Raw genomic sequence first — 17672 nt, 5'->3', positions numbered from 1 at the left:
GGATCTGGGTTCTCTACCTACCCGACAATACTTGGATCAAACTGTGGTGCCAATTTTGATGCAAGCGCTGTCGCATTTAGCCAAAGAACGTCCACCAGAACCGATATCTGCTTTAGCAGCGTATTTACTTAAACATAAATCGACATACGAACAAGGGCCTGAAAATTCACCACCACCTGAAGCTGAGAATAAAAGTTAAGGAAGTTTACTGTCTTTAGAGTATTTATGTTATATATTTTTTAAATAAATTAACTTTGCCACTTTTTTGTGGTAAATAATCACGATTTCATGCGAAAAACAATTTATTGAAACATTGCATTTATAATTGTATATAAAAAAAAAATGTAATAACATAGGTAAAATTCAATAAGTACTAACTAGAAACACGTCCAGTAAAAAGGAAAAAAATATAAATCATACTAAAATCTAGTTAAAAAATTCACTAATAAGAAATTTCGTCTTAACATATTCCTGCAACAATGAACCCAGTCTAACGTGAATAGAGTTATAATTATCATGAATTGTTGACCTACAAAAATTCTAATAAAAGTCATGTGGATGGAAGAAATGTATCAGTGAAGATAATACATTAATATTCAAACATTCTTTGGCATTGTCATTCTTAAGCAAATTTATATACACATACACAAAACGTTTAAATGCCAACTTTACCTAGGAAATATTTACACCTATTCAACCAATAATATACAGCAGATTACTTTATTTAAAAGTATTTCACAGCGCAAATAATATATTTTTTTAATAAAATCTGAACTTAAAATATCAACTCTTGACGCTTTATATTTACATAACTTATTGCAACAATTTAAAATTTATTAAATTTGTAATCTCAGACCATGAAACTGTCGAGAACCTCAGTACGTGCCGTCATTCGTTAAGACTCGTTAACATGATCTTACTTTGTTGTTAAATCGAAAGTAAGTAGTGTACCTTGACACGGGCTAATCCAAACTGTGCCAAAAACAAGTTTGAATACATATCCATTGGCATTACCATTGAAAACACCAATCAGATTCCACTTGAATGAAGCCTTACATAACTTTGATAAATAAGCACTAAGAATGGCGAAACGGCTACTTTTCCACATAAACTGCATCTACTTGAATAAACGAGACTGACTAAACTACCACTATGTCTTTTTAACATTGGAGCAGCAGTTTGTACAGTCAAAACAGCATTGCTATCTCTTACTGATCCACTGTCGGTTGGTTGAACTGACTTGATTCTTCAACTGCTTTATTTCTTCTAGCAATTTTTTCTTTTCTTCGAGAAGTCGCGACACCTCGTCTTGAGCCGACGCCAAGCAAGACCTCAACACACTGGTCTCTTCTTCCGCTTTTCTCAACGATCGATTTTCTTCGGAAACTCTCTCGAAAGCCGTCAGACGCCTCCTCAACTCTTCGTTATCGGAAGTTAATTGCCGGTGAAGTTTTGACGTCCCTTGCTCTTGATCAGACGCAATCGAAGACGTCGACGACATTTGATTCGGCTTGTTCGGCAAAATGTTGAAGACGCCATCTTCCGAACGCATTATGTACATCTGGGTTATGTTCAAATCTATGGGAATCGGTCCTGGTGAAGTTATATTAACTGGGGGGCGATCCTCGTTCAGGTGCAACTGGACGTTATCCAAAGATATTTGCATCGGTACTGGTATCGGGATGATCTCGTCTTCGGCCAAATCTGCTAAACCTGTGACCGTACTCATCGATAAATCTAGATATAGATCGGCAACTTTGATCGTCAGCAGATCTTTAAACAGCTTTTTCAATTTATCTCTGTCTCTAAGATCTAATTGCATCAGTGATCTAGAACTGGGTAACGTCAGAGTGTGATCCAGTCGTAATTTAACTTTGGGTGATGTCGTGTGGTCGGAAGGATTGTCAGTCCATGCTCGAGCTCGGGAGTTAAACTTGCTCTAAAGCAACAAGAGACGAAATTAGATGCGCGAAAGCTAGGCAAGTTCACAAAAACTACTGTATGCACACTATAATAGGTATGGTCTACGTATGTAATAAGAGTGCGTCTAATGGTGTCAGAGTAGACAACCCCACCATACACCGAAGGTTGACAAGTACAAGTAGTGACGGGTGATCAATGGTGAAAGAAAAAAAGAAATTGTGTTGAGATTGGTGAAGTCTTACCCTTTCACACAACACAACAGAATTTGTAACATGATAGTATCATGGGTTTTCGCTACCTTCCTGTATTTACATAATGCAAAAGTGGTTACTTTTCGAAAAGAAGGGTTATATACTCAAATGGACGATAATCATTGTTTTGTTGGTACTTATTTTATTATTACTAAACAAAACCACCATTTTGGATGTCTTCATTTATTTTAATAGTAATCCTCTATTCTGAAATGAAAACGGGAAAAAGTTTGTTTCAAAGAAAAAACTGATGATTTTTTTACGTACACTTATAAATCCATTATTTTCATTTTCGTTCGGATTATTCAATATTATTTTCACTCAATTCAAAAGCTATTTTCTCATCTTAATTATCCAACATTTCCATATTATTCTTGACATGATGGACATAATAAAACCGACAGGTTTTGTGTAATACTTTAAGATTCAATTACATAATTGTAAAATGCATTCCCGTTGTTTTGGCATAATGGGAGTCCATGGAAATTTTGCATTTAATTTGGTAGCAAGTAAAGCTGTTGAATTAGGTTATGTTGATGTCTAGTGCATTGTTGTTAGTTTTACTACTCTGCAATAGAAGAATTACGACCTCTGTGTTATAACAAGCCTGTTCTTTTCATTAAAAATGCATTATGAAAATGTTTCCGAGAAAAAGCCAATATCCGCCGATGAGGGCGCTTCACTAAAAATAATATCAATACGCAATATAACAAAGAACAATAACACCACTAAACAGAAAAACAACGAACAATAAGGAAGAAAATTGACAAAATTAATTTCAAAGCAGCAAAAACAAGAAGTTTTTTGACTTCAAATTCAAAATGTCATTTAAACAAGAAAAAATTTCAGTGACAAAAACTTAAGATGAATAATATCCCCAAAAAGCGCCCGTTTATTAGTGCTCTGCGGGCATCACTCAAACTACACAATACCATTAGAAAAAAAAATCTAATAGGCTAGAATACGTCCTTAAGAAATCGATTATTTGACAAAATTAATGTGTAATAAATAAATTTAAAAGGAAATAAGCACCGAGAGTGATTCTGAAAATTTGTAGATTTAAATGCGCAGGAAACTTTAGAATACACCGCCGTAACTATGTGTAAAAGTTGCTTCCTCAAAATCTCTGCCAAACAACGAGAACACTTGAAACCACATTTGCATTATACACGAATTCTAAACGTTTGTCTAAATAGCGAAGACCCCCAAGAGAACAACATATGCGTTTCTAGTAGAATTCTACAACTAATCTAGAACAAATCACGTGCACGTCAAGATGCGAATGACTGTAAATTGTTTCAATACCTTCATTTTAGCCTGTGCCACACACAACATTCAGATGCATGCAAAAAGAAAATATAAGAACTTTCATGTGATCAAGTCCTTTTGTACAAATGTGTGACTGATAATCCTATCGGTATTTTTTGTGTGTCGAAAAATTCGCAATTATCACCAAAATTTACAATAGTTATGTCTTATTGAAACATTCAAAATGAGAAATAGCCAATGGAAAAGAGCGCACACGAGCGAAAATTACCTGAAATTCGTCCCACGGTATCGAACTGCAGTCCTCGCAGTTGATGTTTCCCACTTGAATTTTAATGGAAGACGAGTAGCCCATCGACTGTTGCAGAAACTCCACTTTGTTCATCTTGAACGTGGAAACTGAAATCTTCAGAGGCCCCCAGAGTCATTTTTAAGTTTCGTCCAATCAGCACTTACCAAATCCTTGCGTCGGCAACTGCTGGTCAGAGAGTGATCGCTGGTGGTGGTAATCGTGCTCTCGTCTTCCATCACTTCGCTGGCCATCTCGACTGGTGCCGTGGCCTCCTGCGAGAACTCCTTGACGCTAAACATGAGATCCGAGATCGCGGGGTCGGACGTTTCCATACTGATCATGACGTAATTCTCCGAATCGCTCGAAGCGTCGCTTCTTATGGACGCGGTGTCGCTAGCGTCGTCGGGACTGGGCTTCAGAGCGCTGTCCAGCGAAGACATCCAGTTGGAGAAACCCTTCTTCATCGATGAGAAACCTGATCGAAAACTGTGACAAACACGAATCGAACAACAGAACGACACGACCCACCTGCATTCAGATTGTTCTGCAGGTTCATGTTCTGGAAAGTTTGTGGGTTGGCGCTCTTCGCCATCGACTTGATCTCTGGACTGCCCTGCGGAAAGTCCATGGAATAACTCGGGGACAACTCCAGCTGGGTTCCGGCACCGTTCGCCATCGTCTTTTTGAATCCGTCTTGCTGAGTCATCGACAGCGTGCTCGTCTGCCAAACCGTCCCGGTCGAACCGACGCCGACGACGGCATCGTCAGCTATGCTCGAAGAGTCGGGGACGAAGGACTCCACGTCACCCCCCGAAGACTCCTTTCCCGGACACTGCGACGGCATCACGAATGTCACCTCGAGCTGAGGAAGCAGAGCACCGACAGCTATGGACCCGCTGCTCTCGACCTACGACTCACGTTGCCAACACAAATTCTCCACAAGCTTTAAAATTACTTTCAAAATCCTACTAGAATCGACGGACAAGACCGTCACCATCTCTGACACGTCTTCGGCCAAACGTAACAAAAACAAATATTGGTAATGGTTCAACTGGACGCTGACCAGATTTGATATGTGGGCCAAGGCGTGAATGTCCGCGTTGGTCACGGTCTTTTCGACTTTGATGGTAGAATTTGGATCCAGGTGTGTGTGTAACCACACCGTGACGGGCACCGCGTCCAAAAATGGTACCGGTTTCGCGGTACCCACCGCTCTGGCGCCCAAAAAGTCGCCCCAAACGGGATCCAAGCTGACACACCACACGTCTTTGGCTTCGGTCCATAACAACTCCCTACTTAACTGTTCGACCTGAAACTTCCAGTTCATCAAATCTGCGTCGACACTCACTCAACTTACTAATGTTTCTAATGATGAGACGTTGAGTTGGTTAGGCACGTTCCTTATGTTATCACCGGTTGATATGTGGTCTAGAAACTTCTGAGTTACTACGTAAAAATCACTGGGTTGTGATGGAAAATCCGATCCGAAAAACAATGAACCCATGTGGAACGAATCCACGCATTTTGCCAGATCCGCTCTGGAGGACTGCTCGAGACTTCTCACGTTTGTAACAGTGACGCGAGTAACTTGAAAACACAGAGATTTCGGACGATCTCTCTGATTTGGGTAGTCCATTACGCTCTCGAAAGTAACCTGAAAGTATTACGACAACTCAAATCGTTCTGGTTACGACGCCAGTAACCCACCCTGGGCAGGATCGCCTCGACTTTGACGTCGATGTAAGTGTAGTTAGATGGAGTGCTTTCTTGTTTTGATGACATGAGCGATTGGTACAAGTTTAAACCGAACGAATTGAGCCACAGGCAACTGTCGACATCGAAAACTATTTGGACGGGATTTAAGTGAACGTAGAATTTTGGCGGAGGTACTGAAACAACAACAAATGTCAGAACATCAATGTTTAACTGTTACTCAACGTGAGGACTCCCTAATGACTTACACCCCACTCGTTTACGAGTAAAAATTATATTCACTTAAATTGACGTAATTCGAAGACGGGTTCTGACTCTTTAAATAGAGATTTAATTTTTTATGTGCTAAGGAAACAATAAGCGGTACTCAAAATTAAAAAAAAAACAAAATTGTCAACTGTGTACTTTAATCTTTCTTATGTGTCTACTCTTTGTATTTCTTTTGTCTTATTTTTGATCTAAATAGATTATTTAATTCTTCACACCACGACCTGTTCAAAAGTATAGTTCGAGTTATCCCCGCAGAGCGCTGGTAAACGGGGGCTTTTTAGGGATATTATTCATCTTAAGTTTTTGTCACCGAGAATGTTTCTTGTTCCAATGACATTTTGAATTTGAAGTCAAAAAACTTCTTGTTTTTTGCTGCTTCTAAATTAAATTCGTGAATTTTTTCCTAATTGTTCGTTGTTTTTGTGTTTAGTGTTGTTATTGTTCTTTGTTATATTACATATTGATTTGCCCGTTTTGTGGTGTCCTCGTCGGCGAAAATTGGCTCTTTTCGGAAACATTTTCATAATGCATTTTTAATGAACAGGCTGGTTATAATACAGCAGGTCGTGCTTCACACATATTACGACTCGTGCAAAAGATGTAGACATAATATTTATTTTACAGTGCAGCCGACAAAACCAAAAACAATTTTGAGACCGTGTCCTTGAAAATATTTGAATCAAATAAACTTTTTCCGATTAATGTGCTGCACTATTAAATCCAAAAAGATAAAATTGTAATGTAATCACGTAAATATATTGCATAATTATTTGTTAAGTATTTATTTCAAGACTTTAACGATTTCTTTGGCCAAAACTTCAATAAAAAAAAATTCCATTGTTTACGACAAAGCAAACTGTTTGTAATTCAAGGAAAAATGATCATAAAAGTTTAACAAACCATAACCATAAAAATAATCAGCTCACTACTTACGTGGAAAGGGAATATCATTTGGATAATAATAATATATAAACTCTGCGTGCACGATACTGGCATCTCTAGGTAATGACATGTGTTCCCGGTCACCTGAAAAAAAAAATGCGAGTCGATTAAAAATAGTTAGGATGTGCAAAGGACAGCACAAAATTCGCTACATAATAAAAAAAAAAAAAAAAACAAAGAAAACAAGGCTGTTCTACACATGAAAAAATATTATATATTGGTACCTGGTGGCGCATTTTTATCTTTCCGTTTATGTTGAGCTAATGAAGAAATCTCGATTTATTTCAAAACTGGTCACAATACCTTACCAACTTACCGGCAATGAATTCTTTGAGTGCCTGCTTTTTCCCAGACGTGGTGACCTTGTACAGGGTGAAGTCTTCAATTCTCATGATGACACAAGTCGTCATCATTTTATTTAGTTGTAGTTCGATACGCCGCTTGACTTCTTTTTGATTGGGACTGACAGGTTTCTTCTGCTCCAAAATTGGTGATTCGTGTGGAGTAGGAATCGGAGAAACTCCGTATCTACTGAACTGAGCCTAAAAAACGCAGCTTTGAAAAATAATTCCTGTATGTATTAAAATTGTGCATCACCTTGAGATCAGGAGAACTTTCTGCAGCAAGTGGAAAGTAGATGGGCGCACCCATTTCGAAATGTACTCCATCTGAAGACTAAACAACACTTAAAATTATATACTGTAAATAATCCTTACACAATACCTCACTGGAGTCTCGATTCTTTTGATTAAAATTTTTACCTACAGTCTTGAAACTAACACCCTGAGAGCTATCACCTTCATACATCACACCCTACAACAAACACACGTCATTTCCTTTTCACATACTCATATACCCAACTAACTTTGCCTGCCCTCGCCAACGGAGTGTGGTGAATTTTGTTGCGATCAATCAAATCAAAAAATTTTGCTTTAAATCCCTGTAGAGCTTGCTCCTGCCACATCGTGTGTGGCACAGCCACGTCGTTATATTTGGGCCAGTGTTTCCTATTTCCTTTGGCTAAATGATATGGATAAAAGTCGATTTGAAACCTCTTCACCGCGATCTGAAGAGCACCACCTTCCTTGAGATTAGGGTGGCTGGATCTGCCAGCACCTGGATCATCACACAAATGCAAGACAATCTGATTTGATAGAAAATGATATGATGTCTCAACCACATCATAAAATGAAAAAATGCTAGGTTTAGCAGATGTCCCACTCTTAGACCTGGCTTCCTGAGCTAATTGAGCCTGGTATTCAGGGAATTCCTCAAGTTTCCGCGCAGCTTTGGCTTTTCTAGTGATTTGAGTAGCTTTCTGCACCAATCCAGCCAACGAATCAAGAAAATGCAATGCTGCTTTCAGCTGAGAATCTGTTAGCACCCAAAGTAAGTCATCCAGAATTATTACTATACGTGAACCCATTATGAAACAGTCTACAATGAAACCAATCAATATAGTTTTAAAAACTTGTTTCACATGTATACCTGACAGTCTCTTTTTTATTACTATTCTACATCTAGCTTGATTAGTTAACAGTCGCAGAGGTGTTAGGTTCTTATCAATTGTTGATTTTGCTTCAATTCTAACAGTCTGCCATTCAAGCTCTTTGAAAATCAACAACTGTCCCTTTTCTGCATCTTTAAGTCTTGTCATTCTTAAATCTGACTTGCCCCATTTTGGAGTTTTTGATTCAACAACAATTCTAGACAGCTAAAATTACATAATAAGTCTCCCAACTAAAAATAAATGATTGGTCATACTTGAACACTAGCTGTAAAAGCTGGACTATTAAAGAGGATATTAACAGTGTTGACTGTAACAGTAATTCCATCAATAACTTTGTGAATAAAACTATATTTTCCTGGTATGGCATAGGATGATAGGCCCCCTTGAGCAGACATAGATCTCAATTCCTCACATGTTTCCACAGTTATGTTTACCTCATCCAAACTCTACAACTTTACAATTAACAATATCTTTTTATTTTCCATCTAAAGTACCAAGTGAATAGGAACGCTCTTTAACTTAGTCCATGCTATTCTAAAGGAAACTTTATTGCACCATGCTCTTGTGAGTCGTAACCAAGAAGGCAATTCCAATAAATCAGTCAAAACATTCTCATTTAATTCCAAATTGGACAGTTCTCCTTCACCTTTGAAAGTACTCAAGTTGATCTTGTCAGCTGATAAATTCTTAGTAAATCTACAACGCCACAGCAGTTACTCAAAACAAATAAAAAATAAATTTTGCACAAAATTTACCTTGAGAGATGTTTCAACAGTTGGTTTTTTATAATGGACACCATCTTATTTCAACAAATTCTATAACTACAACTACTAGGACACACAAGTTTCGTGGTTTTATTACATGACTAGAATAAGTTAACAAAATGGTACTTGATAAATTAATTTAATTACAGAAACACAACCGAACCCCACAACTCGGAAAAATCTGGGATTTTGACATTTTCATCGTACGTCGGTGCCAATGCGCATGCGTGATCGCACCGTCAGCTGACTTTGTTTAACAAATCCCATACAATTTAAATTCCATAAATTGTAAAATTATGAGAATACATAATTGATACTGTAAACAATTGCAATTATCGTAAAGATGATTAAAGTTTATAGAATAACAGCCACGCCATTGTTATCTAAGATTTTAATTTTAATTATTTTTAATAAAACACGCGTCGTGTAATTAACAAAATTTATTAAAAACTAAAAATCTCCACCCAGTGCTAGAGGGCTCTGTAATAAGCTCAACATTACATTATTTGCAAGAAATAAAAAAATAAATAGGTAATTCAGATTATATGTAGTAACAGGTATTCATCATTAGGAATATATTAGTCTGATGTTTCAGTGGAATTGACTAGAATTTCGTAACAGGGCTTACATACCGAAACATTTTGCTGATTCAAATATCCTGGAAGAACAGTCTTTTTCGTGATACACCGCATACAGAATATATTACCGCAACGTCTGCAGTGTGTTTTTTGACTACACTGGTCAAAATAAGACGAGCAAATGCACTCGTTAGTGTTACGTAACGATTTCCAATCGAGAGCGACGGAATCCAAGTCTTTGGACAAGTTCTGACCGCTCTTTGATGGCGACAAATCGTCCACTCTAGCCTCTGGAGACGCTTTCAACGGGTGGTCATGATCTGATGCTTCAAGTTCTTTAGTCTTCTCATAGAAATATCTGTTATCAGTTGGCGCGTTTCTGCTCCTGCTGTCGTTCAATTTGTTGAATTTATTCTCTACCGCTTTTGCTATGAAAGACTTCATGGAAGATATTCTCTGTAAAAAAATCCAAAGTATGGCAACACTCATAATTTTACAGTAGGTACTTTAGACAAATATTTTATGTGGTCATCAAGGGAATGTGTATGGTTGACGGTGGCTGAGAGTAAGTCAGTTTGAGGTTCCCTAGGATGCACCCCAGACTCAAATCTGCAGTACATTCCACGCCAAAATCTGCGAAAATATTTGTTAACAAAAAAATTGTTAAATCAATTTGTGATTACGTTATCTTCTGAGGAGCTAGAATCGGCACCAAAACTCCTGAAAAGTCTGCAGGATCATACAAGGGATTTTCGTACTCGTTCAAATAATTGGCCATGTACCCCCACAGAGAGTAAGTTTTTTGGGCCAACTTCAGTTCGATTTTTTCTTTCTCACTGTTTCCTATAAAAGTGCCGTATTGACAAGAATGGACGTGATCGTGCAAAGTCAGTAAGAATTTTTCATTGAATTGAAAAGCTAAAGGAAACTGTTGCATCAACTGCCAGGTACAGTCGAGAAGTTGCGTGAAAACCGGCGATATCTCTCTGCTGTCGCCTTGTATGTGGCCACAACGCTCTGAAAACTTGTGTCCAAATGCTAACCAGTCTTTTTCAATTAAAGCCTTAAACGAGACATTTTTTCAGTTGAAAACAACTGGTCAAGAATCTTACTTGAAATCCAGTTATGGTCCTGTAATAGGGATCCAGCAAGAGTGCGGCTAAGAAGCAAACTTGAGCTGTTCTGTCCCAGCCGTCTGAGCAATGAACGACAACGTTAATTCCATCGTCGACTGCTTGTGCGATAAACCATGAAGTGTCTAAAATGGATTTAATATGACGAAGCCAACCACTCGATTCCAAACCGCTTAAAAAGCTGTTCATTGTGGGATTTTTTTGCTCGCAAGCTAAAAACCGTTACTGTAAAATGAGTTGCAAAATAGGCGATAGAAAAACATACTTTCAATGACCTTGGTCAAGCTATTACGCATTACGTGGATATTTTCGACGCCCAAAAATTGAAATTTAATGTTTTCGTAAAACGCCTCGTTTTCGTAACCTTTGCCAGCGGCTCTGTTAGCCATAGCGTTAATCTACAAAACAATAAATATTGTCAAATCTAAACAGGACTTTTTATTATTGTCACCTTCGGTCTAGTATCCACAACAAACATATAGTTGGCATTTGGATTAGTCCTCAAGACGTGATTCAACATTTTCTCGTCTTCTAAACAGCGCGCGCTAAAACCCGACAGTGGCTGGCTACAGCGACTAATGCTAGCCTTGTTGTGATGCAAATACGACAGAACTGGCAAGCGTCCTTTTGAACGGAATTTAGAACTCCCCATAAGAGTTGTAATGTTTGCAGAAGCAGGTACAATCAAATATTTCGGATAAGTTTCACAAAGCTGTGTAAAACAACATGTTATAACTACTAACAGTTGAAATAATATGTATATTGTACAACTAGTTATGAAAGTCATACTTTTTGTTATGAATTTGCAGTTTGATTAACGAGGGGGAGCCCGAGTTAGTTAAGTAAATGAGTGAAAATTAGAGACTTTCATAACTTGTTGTGCACGACATTTTTTTGCATATTGTTTAAGTTGAGAAATTTGGTCTAAAAGGTTTTATGCAAAATTAAAAAACCAGAAATGCATAGTAGGTATTTTTTGACAATAATCTCTGAGGAGAAGAAAGAAAATGATTAAAAAAAGCGCTACTTTCATTACGATTTTTCCTTTAAAAAAGTTATGTTTCATAATCAATACGCAAAAACTAAACTTACATCATAATCTGAATTTAATTTAGTTAAACACCATTGCTCATTAGGAACTCCTTGTCTTTCATACTCTGCTTGAAGATTGAAAAAATCCCACCCTAAAGATTTTGGCATTTCTTCAACTGGTGATGTGTATGTGAAGCAATATAATTCTTCAACATTACTAGGCTGTGAGAGCTGTTGCAATGTGATGTAAATGTCATGGCAGTCTCTCTCTTTCGGGATAACAAAAGTTACAGAAAGGAATGTTTTAGTGCGAATTAAAAGAGGTGATCCTGTTGTGGTCAAAGGAAGCTTTTCAGTGTTGGCAATGTGCATATGTAGAATCTAGAACAAAACTGTCAAGGCAAAATGTGAAAATATTATGTACAGATATACCCATGTTTCCTTCTTTGCATCAGGATCAACAAAGATAAGATGTGTTGCTGTTAAATAGAGCGTGCCTAATGACGGTGTTTTACAAAATCTATCCAACATGCGAACATTTTCCACCTAAAATGGAAAACATTTGTGAACATATTCATATACCCTTGAAATGGGTGTGTTTTAATTAATAGATTTTCCGTATTTACTTTTGGAGTTTTAATTAATTCCATCTTTCTCTTATCACAATGGCTTATTTATGTTTATATAAGTTTCACGGTATCTTTGTCGACACGTTTTATCTTATTATCCCCGTTTTTTTAACTCACTAACACTGCGTAACTCCGTCCCTTGTTGACATCAATGACAGGTGACAGAACACAACATGGAGACAGGTAAACATATGTGGCGTTTACACTCAACAAGAAACTGTGTAAAGTACCGTTTATAACAATTTTGTATTGTGTGTTGTATAATTAAAAGGTATTGAAGAAGAACACGTCACAAGAATTAACCGAATTACACGTACTTTAATGAAAAATATGTTATTGTTACATAAATAGCTTAGATGAGATAAGAATCAAAAGAAAAAATTACGCGTACATGTAATGTGTGACGTCTTTTTAAAATTACTAAATATGTTACTACAGAATAACAATTCACTGAATAATATCTTCGTAATTTTTTTTCTATGTAATGTTATAAGTTATATGCGCTGTGCATTAAATGAATCAGAAAAATGAATTCAACTCTCGGCTAATTCAGTTAAAACTAGTAAATTTACGCAATAAAAAAATAATAATGTGGATTAAATAAATATAATGTGATAAAATAAGATAACGTACAATGCATAGTACATATTTTATTCTGTTTATTAGAAGAATTATTGATTCTATGACCTAAATAGTTTCCATTTTGTTAAACATTTTATTCTCGTCCGAAAAATAAAAACCTATATTTTATGAAGGCCCTGTGTGTATTTTTGAGTAAAAAATACACATTTATCACATTTAGTAAAAATAGTACATACGTCATGGATAATAACAAAGTTAACAGGAAATTATAAAAAACGAAAAATATTCTCGAAAATTTTTGCCGATGGTGATGGAAATTCATAATTCCTGTAGCACTTGAATAGGTATATCTGGAGTACCTTATTAAAATCCATACATTGTTCAAGGAGAGAATTTTCAGGAGAACTTTTCAATAAATAGTTATCTGGATTGGAATCGTCGGGCTTCATATTTTCACATCTCAAATAAAGGAAAACAAAAATACTTGCAAGAGACTGAATAATTTTTATTGATTTAGTAATAAGTACATAGTATCTTACACGATTACGTGGAAATTTTCCTGACGGGCTCAAATAACCACCATTTTGGCAATTTCTATTTATTTTTTGGTTCGAATAAATCATGAATGCAATTGTACAAATTGTATAACTTTACTGCTGTTGGTGGTAATAGGAGATATTATTTCCTTTAATTGTTATAAAATGAGTCCGCTTCTGCAGGCGTGACATATTCAACATGTTTGGTTTGTTCCTAAACTTGCACCATGCACCAGGATGTCTCTGATTTTTGTTTCTTTGCTGGCTGACTCCAGCTGATATTGTAGCAGTTCCGTATGCTTATATGAGTTATATGCTATACAGTGTGGAAACTTTAACTGGAATAAAATTCATAACTTGGACATGGGCGATTTTTGTAAAAAATCCCGAAACAGGTCGATTTTTGTTTTTCCTTGCCTACATTTTGGTGCATATCGTTTTTGCATATCTCCTCCCGGAAGTGCGCAACCACCTTTTTTTTTTTGAAATGTAGGGGTTATACCTTATACCAAGTGTCACCTCGTTTGAAAGGCTACTTAGCAGGGAATACAACGCACTATTTGTTTCCTGAATATTTTCAAAGCCTACGTGCTAAAAAATAAAAACCAATTTTACAAGTTGAATTCTACCAATTTAATGCAACAAATGTTCAAAATGGGCACCGTTTCTTTGTTGGCAAATTGCAAATCGATAGTAACATGCATCCCTTACGTTTTGTAACAATTCCGGTGAGATTTGTCTAATTTCATGCCTAATACCGTTGCTTAGGGTTATCAATGCTGTTCAATTTTAGGCATGAAATGAGGCAAATCGCACCGGAAATGTTACAAAACGTAAGGAATGCATGTTACTACCGATTTGCAATTTGCCAAGAAAGAAGCGGTGTCCATTTTGAACATTTGTTGCATTAAATAGTCTTCAACTTATAAAATGGGTTTTTATTTTTTAGCACGTAGGCTTTGAAAATATCCAGGAAAAAAAAAGTGCGTTGTATTCCCTGCTAAGTAGCCTTTCAAACGAGGTGTCACTTGGCATACCCTTCCATTTGAAAAAAAAGTTAGGGGTGGTTGCGAACTTCTAGAAGCAGATACCTACCTACGCCAAAATGTGGGCAAGGAAAAACAAAATCCCTGTTTCGGGATTTTTTTACAAAAATTACCTATGTCCCAGTTATGAATTTTATTCCAGTTAAAGTTTTCACACTGTATACCTCACTCCGTATTCTTTTTAGTTATAGTTAGCTCTACAGCTTGCCCATTGTAGCTTGAGCTGTGATGGATGCGCAAAGTTGAATAAAGAGGTCCGATAAAGAGATCCTGGAAGCAGCAAAGAAATGCAACAAAATCAGTGTTAGACCACTGCGCATCCGACTCTCACAGCTCAAGCTACACTGGGGAAGCTGTACCTACATCTTGTTACCTAGCTCCGTGTTCTTTTAGCTAGCTTTATAACAACGTTAATGAAGCACTGATTAAATTCTTAGCAAACTAATGGACTAATGATGAAATAGAATAATCTTCAGCAAAAAATATGTCTACTTAAATTATGTTACAGCTATGAGGTAGGATAGTTTACAGATATAACGTCATGGAAAAGCCGATACTAAAATTGTTTATCATATCTGTAACATTGAATACGATCTCTGTGTTTTAAAAATATGCACAGATATGGAAATTCTTACAATTATGTTGGACAACAAATTTAATTGTACAGGTTAGGAAAGTATACATGTAGTATGCTTAGGTATACAACAATTTAATGCGGATGTAATGAGGAAGAAAGAATATTTCAAGCAATAATTATGGGGCTCTAACAGAAAGATCTTGGTTTATTTGTATGCTGTTCTCAAAGTAAACGGATTTTACATTGAATGTGTGAGATCTGAGAGAAGTATTTAGAATTTTAGAGAAGTTTGTCGATCATCTACACAGTGTGAAAAAAATTGATGCAATATTTGATAAAAATACTGATTAACATTATTGTAAACGTTGTCTACTGTAAAAACTATCACATTTTTTGTAAAAAATGAATAAAACGCTAATTGATAAGAAGCAAAAAATAGTGATTATATGTGCTAGAAATGATGAACAATCCCTCGGATTTATATCGATTTAGTGAAAATCACGTCACAGTTCCTATAAAAAAAAAATTGCTCGAGGTAAACCTACAAAGATCTCTTGGAATTGAGTACCTATTAATTTTTTTTGGGTCGGTATATTACTTGAAGCTGTTGGGGTCAGTATGTTCGAATCTTGCATAACGCTCTTGGAGCTTGGAGATAGAACAGCTTCAAGTTTAACTAAAAAAAACTGAGTTGATTTTTTTAAATTTAAACGATTTTATTTATTTTCATTTAACTTAGTAATGTATCTTTCACAATGAACGATGAACAGGTTTGCTGGATTTTTTATAACATTCCTTGGTTTGTTCTAGTTTAATTTGAAAATTTAATTCTCGTATCTTTACAGTTAACTATTTTAACACCTCTACAAGAAAAAATCAGGAACTGTTACAACTGACCCGGCCCTGGGTCGAGTTTTTCCAAACTTTTTCAATCGTTCCGTAAGCTTTTTTGGTGGTTGGAACAATTGGAATAGTGCCATTTTATACAGAAATAAACAAACCTTGCGAAAGGTTACTTGTTCGAGTCCAGCTATTAATATCAATTGGTGGTTGAAATTCAAAAAGGTATATTATTATACTCATGTCATATCGTGAGGAAATTCCTTAACATTGACACACAACATAAAACACAAAAAAGTCAAAATGTGGAGGCGAGACGCCGGTAATTATGTTGCACTGCACTATTACTTGATAGTACCTATTATCCGTAATAGTGTATGTACTCCGGCAAAATTACCGTGCCGCCGGGTGGTGGAGGGTTAAGTTCAAAATTACTGTAAGTCTTCAAAGTTAAAATGTTACAACTGACCCCACTCTCCCCTAACTGATCTAGTAGATTATTTTATTATTCCTACTATTAATTACTCCACGAATAAAATGGAAACCTTCATTAGCGTTTATTTCGAAAACAATTTTCAAGTGAAAAAAAGCTGAAAATTTGGAAACTAATATTAGAAATCATAAAATCATTAATAAAAAAATCAGCTCCATTTTTTTAAAGATTAGTACGCTTGAAGGTAGATGATCTGTGCCCAAACCCCCAAGAGCGTTATCCAAAATTCAAATGCACGTTGCCTCAAATAAAGAAAAAATAAAAAAGGTACCTAGGTATCTGGAATAATCAATTTTCAACATATAACTTCAACAATGAATATCTTTGTAGTGTGACATTAATTTCATTCTATCTACTCAAACTCGAGAGATTATCTACCATTTCTGGCACAACCCATATGGGTTGTATATGTATATCATATTATACCCAGTAGGTATATTTAATGAATAAAATGAAGAAATTGGGCGATTATAGTATATACCTTCTCCCAAAACGTAACAAAATATGCCGCATTAAACAATACAAAATTAAACTAAACAACTTAAATTAGGTACTCTAGAAAAGAAAGAACTGAAATTGTAATTATATAAATGTAAATACGGTGTAATCACGAATTACTGAATCTGTTGGTAACAATGAAATTTGGCAAATTTACCATGAAAGGTTCATTTTTGTAATAGCATAAATATAACTGGCAGAACTAAAAATGTTTTTAATGTCGTCTCAAGTTAAAAAATCCTGTCAGTACCTACCAATTAAGAGACAAAAAAACACCAGTACTTTTCAATTGTTTCATTGCCAACAGACTCAGTCATTGTTGATCACGCTGTATATTGTTATTATTGTTACATGGTGTTTAACAATAACGAATAGGTTACAGATTAATTTCTAGCTGTGTTTATTTATTTCTATTGTGAGTTATGACCTTTAGAAGATATAATTTTCTAAACATAATTGTCATTATAAAGATAAGGGAAAAATAAATAGGTACTTCAGTCAAATAATGCCAGAAAATAATAATATATTCTTTATTGATGTTGATATGACATAACAAAAATTGATAAACTCGTAACATGATTAAAGTTATGTATAGAAATAGACACGTTTTTGTATTCTAAACCGGGATAATTATGTTATTACTTAGGTAGGTACGTAAAATTCCATGATTAGGAACCATTAAAGTGAAACGTGTTTTTTACGAGTTTGTAAGGTTTTGAATTTAAGTTTTAGTAAAACCAATACTTCTGGTCTTTGGACAGTTAAATGTCTGGGATAATTGTAAATTTTCAATCTAA

At 35.8% G+C, this 17672-nt stretch overlaps 2 protein-coding genes across 3 annotated transcripts; both read right to left on the bottom strand.

Moving 5' to 3' along the window:
- Nucleotides 1-284: 284 nt before the first annotated feature.
- On the bottom strand, nucleotides 285-9160 carry LOC138133639 (bridge-like lipid transfer protein family member 3B). Its single transcript, XM_069051571.1, has 17 exons — nucleotides 8923-9160; nucleotides 8662-8863; nucleotides 8422-8613; nucleotides 8146-8371; nucleotides 7523-8094; nucleotides 7381-7470; nucleotides 7255-7332; nucleotides 6974-7199; nucleotides 6882-6917; nucleotides 6649-6741; nucleotides 5440-5621; nucleotides 5090-5386; nucleotides 4688-5041; nucleotides 4261-4639; nucleotides 3897-4207; nucleotides 3712-3846; nucleotides 285-1939 (listed from the first exon to the last, which is right to left on the bottom strand). The coding sequence occupies exons 1-17, from the start codon at nucleotides 8964-8966 to the stop codon at nucleotides 1202-1204; spliced, it is 4155 nt and encodes a 1384-aa protein (XP_068907672.1). The 5' UTR covers nucleotides 8967-9160; the 3' UTR covers nucleotides 285-1201.
- A 196-nt stretch (nucleotides 9161-9356) lies between these two features.
- Mtmr6 (Myotubularin related protein 6) lies at nucleotides 9357-12813 on the bottom strand. 2 transcript variants are annotated; one of them, XM_069051575.1, is made up of 9 exons: nucleotides 12695-12813; nucleotides 12107-12220; nucleotides 11735-12055; nucleotides 11094-11354; nucleotides 10908-11040; nucleotides 10622-10854; nucleotides 10193-10572; nucleotides 10016-10142; nucleotides 9357-9965 (listed from the first exon to the last, which is right to left on the bottom strand). In XM_069051575.1, exons 2-9 carry the CDS (start codon nucleotides 12203-12205, stop codon nucleotides 9510-9512), a joined length of 2010 nt encoding a protein of 669 aa, XP_068907676.1. In that variant the 5' UTR covers nucleotides 12206-12220; nucleotides 12695-12813; the 3' UTR covers nucleotides 9357-9509. The 2 variants fall into 2 exon arrangements, with proteins under 2 accessions (XP_068907676.1, XP_068907675.1); XM_069051574.1 differs by lacking the exon at nucleotides 12695-12813 and adding an exon at nucleotides 12301-12598.
- Nucleotides 12814-17672: the final 4859 nt, after the last annotated feature.

This window comes from Tenebrio molitor, chromosome 6 (assembly GCF_963966145.1).
Source record: "Tenebrio molitor chromosome 6, icTenMoli1.1, whole genome shotgun sequence".
Taxonomy (NCBI): domain Eukaryota; kingdom Metazoa; phylum Arthropoda; class Insecta; order Coleoptera; family Tenebrionidae; genus Tenebrio; species Tenebrio molitor.
Note: the sequence above shows the minus strand (reverse complement) of the source record. Positions and strands in the feature narration are given on the sequence as shown.

Bases quoted from the DNA above. Each gene is read 5' to 3' on its own strand.
- LOC138133639 (XM_069051571.1), bottom strand. From the start codon at position 8,966: ATGGTGTCCATTATAAAAAACCAACTGTTGAAACATCTCTCAAG. The intron at 8,614-8,661 runs GTACTTTAGATG...GTAAAGTTGTAG, and splicing joins AGAGCGTTCCTATTCACTTG to AGTTTGGATGAGGTAAACAT. The intron at 5,387-5,439 runs GTGGGTTACTGG...TAATACTTTCAG, and splicing joins TCGAGGCGATCCTGCCCAGG to GTTACTTTCGAGAGCGTAAT.
- Mtmr6 (XM_069051574.1), bottom strand. From the start codon at position 12,324: ATGGAATTAATTAAAACTCCAAAA. The intron at 10,855-10,907 runs GTATGTTTTTCT...AACGGTTTTTAG, and splicing joins CTTGACCAAGGTCATTGAAA to CTTGCGAGCAAAAAAATCCC. The intron at 10,143-10,192 runs GTAATCACAAAT...ATATTTTCGCAG, and splicing joins CTAGCTCCTCAGAAGATAAC to ATTTTGGCGTGGAATGTACT.